At 37.4% G+C, this 7192-nt stretch overlaps 2 protein-coding genes across 3 annotated transcripts in view; one reads left to right on the forward strand and one right to left on the reverse strand.

Moving 5' to 3' along the window:
- Window positions 1-2870, reverse strand: part of LOC106870990 (glutamate--cysteine ligase catalytic subunit) — a 16013-nt gene extending 13143 nt beyond the window's left edge. Inside the window, exons 1-2 of one of the 2 annotated variants that reach the window (XM_014917237.2) lie at window positions 2761-2870; window positions 710-834 (exon numbers count right to left, since the gene is read on the reverse strand). The gene's annotated coding sequence lies outside the window, so the exon portion shown is untranslated. The remainder of the gene's footprint in view (window positions 1-709; window positions 835-2760) is intronic. The other variant, XM_014917238.2, reaches the window with a different exon arrangement.
- A 2312-nt stretch (window positions 2871-5182) lies between these two features.
- LOC106870988 (1-deoxyxylulose-5-phosphate synthase YajO) overlaps window positions 5183-7192 on the forward strand; it is a 9355-nt gene continuing 7345 nt past the window's right edge. The window contains exon 1 of the mRNA XM_014917235.2: window positions 5183-6584. Within this exon, the coding sequence (XP_014772721.1) occupies window positions 6495-6584 (90 nt within the window). The 5' untranslated portion in view covers window positions 5183-6494. The remainder of the gene's footprint in view (window positions 6585-7192) is intronic.

Genomic DNA, 7192 nt, shown 5'->3' on the forward strand with positions numbered 1-7192 from the left:
TACTCTTTTACTTGTTTCAGGCTTTTGACTGTGGCCATGCTGGAGCACCGCCTTTTAGTCGAGCAAATCGACCCCAGGACTTATTCTTTAGAAGCCTAGTACTTATTCTATCGATCTATTTTGTCAAGCGATGGTGGGGGGACAAACACACACATACAAACATACACACACACATACATATATATATATACATATATACGACGGGCTTCTTTCAGTTTCCGTCTACCAAATCCACTCACAAGGCTTTGGTCAGCCCGAGGCTATAGTAGAAGACACTTGCCCAAGATGCCGCGCAGTGGGACTGAACCCGGGACCATGTGGTTGGTAAGCTAGCTACTTACCACACAGCCACTCCTACGCCTATATCTCTTTAACTTTTCATTACAGATTTTTTTCTTGAAGTACATTGTCTTTATTTCAATTAATTTTGAAAATAATGTAGAATTTAGTAAAATAAGTCGTTATTTCTGTGGTGTTTGGAACATAAATAAACCAACATGAAATTTTGGTAGAAGTTTTTAATTTGAATTACTTTCAAAAACAGAAAGTTTGATTATAGAGCCAGGAACAATCTGATATGGATTGGAATCAAAAGACTTAATCAAAGTCTGAATTGTTATATAATTAAACTAATTCTCTGTAAGATATTAATTGAACGTCTTACAGATACAGAGGACGAATAATAACTCATTAATTAAAAAAAGCTCACCTCAAATATTCAAAGCTGTCCTATGTTTTAGTTGCAGTTTTTTACCAGTTGCCACATAAACATTAATTCACAATGTCACAGCAGAAATCTGTTCCTCATATAGTCTCTGAATTATTTATCAAAGCCTGTAGCATCAAATTACAGTTAAAAAAATAGGTTAAAATCAAAATAGAATTAAAAAAACTGGGTTACATTTTGAAATACTATTTGTTGTTAGTATTCCTCCCTCCCTCCCATGAAGGCCATTCATTAACTAATTTTTCTGGCTGCTTCTACCAAACATTTGCCAACACGGAGCAGATGAAATGAGGTTATCAATACAGCACACACACACACACAAGTTGCAATTACATGATATGCATAAATATAGCCATTCTAGTTGTTTTGGGACCCCGCCCCTTTTACACATACATCTAGGTTGTACTTTAAGTTTACCATCATCATCATCATCTTGTCATTGTCACTTCCTCATCGTCATCATCATCATCAACTTCATAATCACTGTCATTGCCATCATCTACATCATCATTACGGTCACCATCTTTGTCGTCATTATTTGACATCTGCCTTCCATGCTGGGATGGCTTGGACAGTTTGACAGGATTTGACAGTTCCAAGGACTACATCACACTCCACTGTCTTGCTTTGGCAGGGTTTCTACAGCTTGGATGCCCTTTCTAACAACAACCACTTTGCCACAAATACTGGGTCCCTTTTTTTTTTATGGCACCAGCACTAGTGAGGTCACTTGGCAGCAGCTTGCAAGACTAAGTCTCCTTTTGACTGAGTAGGGTTACAGTAGAGATGGATGCAGAGGGATGTGGTTTTATGCTACAAGAAAAAAGGGTCAAAGATTGAGATAAGGGGATAGAACAGAACATGCTGCGGAGAAGCTACATGGCTAAATTAGATATATTTTGTTAAAATTAAAATATTATTTTTAAATTGGAATATTTTATACCAAAAATGTAGTTACTGTTGCGTTATCTAGCCACGAAAACCCAATAAAATACATCAACTATCCCTGAAATGATACTATATCTTGGCCCTATATTGGTCACAAATTTTGGTACAGGGCCAGCAGTTTCAGGGAAGGGGCTAAATCAATTACATTGACCCCAGTATTCAACTGGTACTTATTTAAAATCATTATATTGCAAATATTGCATCGTCTTTTGGAGTAAAAAATTTGTCAGCATAATTGGTTAGTAAAAGTTGAGATAATTTGGAACACAGTCATGCAACAGGTAGTTGTTTTCCAAGAAATGTTTCCTCAAATTTGACCTGATTGTAATTGAGGTTGCTAATAGAATATTTGGATAATTTTTGGTGTTTAATAATTAAAATTCTTTTCTCTGTTGGATTTCAAGTCAATCTTTTCCCACACTAATATCTAATTTGATAATTTTCAAGTTTCAAAAAAATGATGTCTAAATTGGGGCAAAATGAGTAATGACATTTCACTAAATTCTTCTCTTTAACTGCATCGTGTGTAAACATGTTGGGAAGAGAGTCACTCCAGTGGACCGTGAAGAAGCTGTAGAGAATTATTTCATGACTTTTTTTTATATTATTTAGTTGAGTTCCATTAATTTCATATCATTTGCCGTTTTTCACAGACTGTCTTTCATTTGACCGAAATATTTGAAATCTCTGTTGCATTTCTGATCTTTCTGGTGTCCAAGAATATCGTTTGCATGGGTCTTTTTCAAATGTAATTCTTGAAGAATAAAGAAACAAATTTACATTATGCTGCTTTACTAATTTTGCCCCAGCTAAATTTGTCTTTTACATACTCAAAGAGAACAGTGACAATTTTCTGAAATAGTGTTTTAATTATGTTATCAGGTTTTAAATGCATTTAAAGAATGTCATTTGTTTTACTGATATAATTTTTGTAAGGTTGTGAACATTTTTGAAGAATGCATTCAGTAAAAACACATCATTGTGCCCCCCCCCCAACTTCTATATGTCATTTAATTTATACAATATTTAAATATGAGCTGTGAATTCTATCATGCTGGGCAAAAACAATAATCCGGGAGACTTACATAACATGCTTTGCGTTTGCAAGCAATCCTTCAGGCTCGAATACTCATGGCTGGTTTTATTTGGAAATCGATATACTAGTCTGTGAGAAAACACAAGGTAAGCAAGAAGATGGTGGATGCAAAAAGTGGAATGAGCAAAGGTGGAACGAGTAAAAGAAACGGAAAATGAAAGTAAGTCGAGAGTTGCGTACCTTTATCCATCAAAGCCATAGTAAATCCCATCTATTGTGGAACAATAAACCAGACACACACAAACACGCGCGCATTCACAGGCACTGACTCGCATACACACACACATGCACAAACTCTCACACACACACACGCACACATACGGAGGCTTCTTTCAGTTTCCGTCTGCCAAACATACTCACAAGCCTTTGGTTAGTCCAAGGTTATAGTAGAAGACACTCGCCCAAGTTGCCATGCAGTGGGACTGAACCCAGAACCATGTGGTTGGGAAGCAAGCTTCTTACCACACAACCACACCTGTGCCTCGTGTTTGCCAAAACTTGATGCCATATTTAGAACCAGCCCATACCCTCACCCCAAATTAATCTAAAACTGCCATAACCTTGAAGAAATGGCATTTATAAATTGCTCTTTAACCCAAAGTTTCTTTATCGGTTTATTGATTTGTGTATTCACAGAACTTACATTTGCTCTCAATATTCTTGTCTCTTCCAAAATTCCTCATCAGATCATGTTGACATTTCAATCTACATATACTAATATGTACAAAAGAATTGGCATTCCAGTTACAATGATAAGGGTTCCAGTTGATCCACTCAATAGAACAGCCTGTTTGTGAAGTTTGATCTGCAACTGGCTGAGTACTGCATAGACGTGCATACCCATAACATATCAGGTGATCCGGAAAGTTCTTAACGTTTTTTAAGTGCAATGAAGGATAAAAAATTTTGAATATACTCTCGGCTTTATTCATTAAAGTAATTAAAGTAAAGTAATTCATAAAGTAATTGTTTTCTATGACCTTAGATCACCTAGCAAGCAATTTCGATATTGCCACGGCATAAAACTCAGTTACTTTTGAGGAAAATAAGTAACCTAAGTGGGTTTTCACACCATCTAAACCATTAAATGATTTTTCTTTTCCAGAGAATTCTGCTGGGACAAATTCCCCTCTCAGGTTCACACATTTATTGCAGCGGCCCTTCAGTTTATCTAAGCCCTGTAAAAGAACTCAGAAGGTTGGGCCTTCAACTAAGCCTTTTGCAATGCCATTAAAACAAGGAACTTTACAACATAGCCCCATACACACACACATGAGGAGATGCTGAAAAGTTCCTGGTATATTCCCCTCTCATTGGTCCCCTTGCAGTGGTCCTTCAGTTTTTCTAAGCCCTGTAAAAGAACTCAGAATGTTGGGCCTCCAGCCAGGTCTTCCGTGACTGTATGCATGTGTGTGTGTGTGCATGTGAGTGTATGTGAGCGTATGTGTGTGCATAAGTGTATATGCGTGTGTGTGTGTGTATATGAATGTGTGTATGTGCATGTGTCAGTGTATGAGTGTGTGTATGGGCATGTGTGTATGCATGTATATGTTTGTGATTGTGTCTGTGAGAGTGTGGTGCGTTGTGTGCATGTATGTGTGTATATCTGTATGTTTGTGTATGTGTGCATGCATGCTTGTGTCTGTGTGCATATGTGTGATTGTGAGTCAGTGTGTGTGACTCTGTGTGTGTGTGTGCATGTGTCTGTGTGTGTGTATGTGCATATGTGTATGCCTGCATGTATACCAGATTTCCTCTCTGTTTCTCTCTTTTCCTATTTCCCTTTCTTCTCTTTAATCGACCCTCCAGGGTGGAGGTGGGTCTCCACCCCTCCCCTTCCATCTCATCTCCTTTCTCTATCTAATGTTTCTGTCATCCCTCCCTCCTACCACCTCTCTCCCCTCTCTGTATCCCACCTGCTTCAATCATAAAAAGTATCACTTCTCATTGCATTTTCTTTGTCACCTAATTTATTATTCATCATGAATTTCGTCAACTAAATATTTATTAATACTCACATTTGCACAAAGCTAAGACCATTACTATCATATGCAAACCTTAATTTATCAACACAATTTAGCTTTTCTTCTCCAAATATTTTTTGTGTCTTTGTTTAGCATTAAATATAATACCAGCAGACAAGAAGCCATTTTGTTGTACACTGTACACACAGACATACACATATGTGTGTGTGTGTATATATATATATATATACACACATACGTACATACATACATACATATAGAGACCCCACATTATATACGTATATATATATATATATATATATATATACACACACACACACGTTTATATATATATCCTCCATTCCGCTTTGTTACGAGAGTGACCTCCCTTGATCTCTCTCCCTCTCTCTCATTTATTTATTTTTTTTCTTTTCGTCTTATCTGGACTAAAATTGTTTTTCCTTTATCATATAGCATTTATGTTTTCCGAATGGTCATTATCCTTTCTTTCTTTTTTTTTTTACCATATAAACATACGCACTATATATTCGTTCTTCATTCGTTTATCACTGTTCTTATTCTAACTCATGTCCGTTGTCTGGAAATCTTTCGTCACACATCTGCGATCTCTTCAGCGACACTTTTCGTTTTCGTGTGTTCTCTCGCTCCACTTACTCCTTTCTGCTCTTCTATACTTATATGATGGCTGTCTACTCGTGACCAAGGAAAACCATTGCTCATGCGAAATGCTAGCAATGCCGATGCATGATGTTGTTGCACCAGCAGTCGGCCTCACCCGGGTTTGCATCCGCGGCTTTTGTGTTCGTAGCGGTGCCCTCGTACTTGATGAGGCATCAGATAGTTGCTGCACCAGCGATAATACAACTCGAAATTTTAGGTCCAATAGGGCTTACACAGCACTTACAGACCTTCTCCACCCTATTGACTAGATCCAGAAATAAGCCAGAGCAAGATATCAAGTGCCAATAGGGGTCACAAGCCGTGGAGTGTGGAAACCCCATGATTTCAAGCGCAAGCAAAAAATCCTCAAAATTTTCAATGTCATTTCCTATAAACCGTTCTTTTTTTTTATTTATTAGTGACCTTCTCCTTGGGAAATACTTTAGCAAACGCTAAAGAGGGGCTAACTCCCAGTGGTCTTTCAGCTCGCCGAAAACCAATCCGGAATTTCTGAGATCCGGCGCTATTGCTAGATAGTCGTTCATCCGTCCTTTTGGTAGGTCTTGTTTTTAGTCTTGCCGGGTTTCCGGCAACTCTCCTTAATACGCAAGCCTAGTGGGGCGGTCATGGTCCAGTCGCCGACCACCCGACCATTCAACAGGTTGTACTAGTTTCCATGTTACCTGGAGCACTCATGAGAAACCTCACCTCACAAGTGACCCTCACACACACACATGCACACATATTTTCAATCCCACCTCATTATCCTACATTTTTCTATAACTTCTCCCAGATCTATTGTAAATCCTGTTATTGTTAACGATCGTTGTACTTCATGGTACTTTGGAGTATTTCTTTGAAACTTTGCGGCCTCAAGTAGAAAAGGCCATCAATGTTGCTGTTACTGCTACAGAACGTGATTTAGTTGCTGCTGCTGCTGCTGTTTGTAGTGCTGCTGCTGTCTTTTCCAGTTATACTTAAAAACCGTCAGTCAACTCAACATTGCATTTGGTTGTAGATACACTCGCATATAACACCATATTTATATATACGACCAGATATTTCCATATACAACACCATGGTTCTTAACGTTGACTACAACTACCTGGGTTCCAGTGGTATGAAAGTTTCCAATATATGCCTTGGCGCCCTGACTTTCGGCACTACTGTAAGTAAATCCCATTTTTACCCCTGTATTCATTGAAGAAGTCTCGTCCTAACATATTCTAAGAATCCCTAATAATGATTATAGTAACTTATCGAACTTGGTAAGAAAGCCAATAATTTTAAAATTTATGATTTTATGATTAAAAAAAAAAAGAACAAAGTTTTAGAGAAGCAAGGTTCGGTGGGCGGCTTTGTCTTCTCCCATCTACATCATCATCTACACTATTCATCTCATCTCATTAATGGATATATAATACTGTACTCTTTAGTAAATTACACACACACACACGTGTATCACATGCGCACACAATCACAAAGACACATACACAGAATGTTCAGGATAAATTTGACGATCTGTTATATCTCGCTTTTAATCAGAATGTGTGTGTGTGTGTGTGTGTGTGTGTGTGTGCAAATGAATAAGAGAATGGAGATATTGAAATTAATAAGAGTTTATTATCAGCAAAAAATTGGGTAAGATATAGTATGCAAATATAATTAGGGTAATGAAGAGTAGATAAATAGAGATTGATTAAATTACAATATGAATGAGGTGAGGAATTAAATTACATTTGTAGGTTATATATAAAATTGAGAAAAACTTATCTA

The sequence above is a fragment of the Octopus bimaculoides genome, chromosome 27, assembly GCF_001194135.2.
Source record: "Octopus bimaculoides isolate UCB-OBI-ISO-001 chromosome 27, ASM119413v2, whole genome shotgun sequence".
Taxonomy (NCBI): domain Eukaryota; kingdom Metazoa; phylum Mollusca; class Cephalopoda; order Octopoda; family Octopodidae; genus Octopus; species Octopus bimaculoides.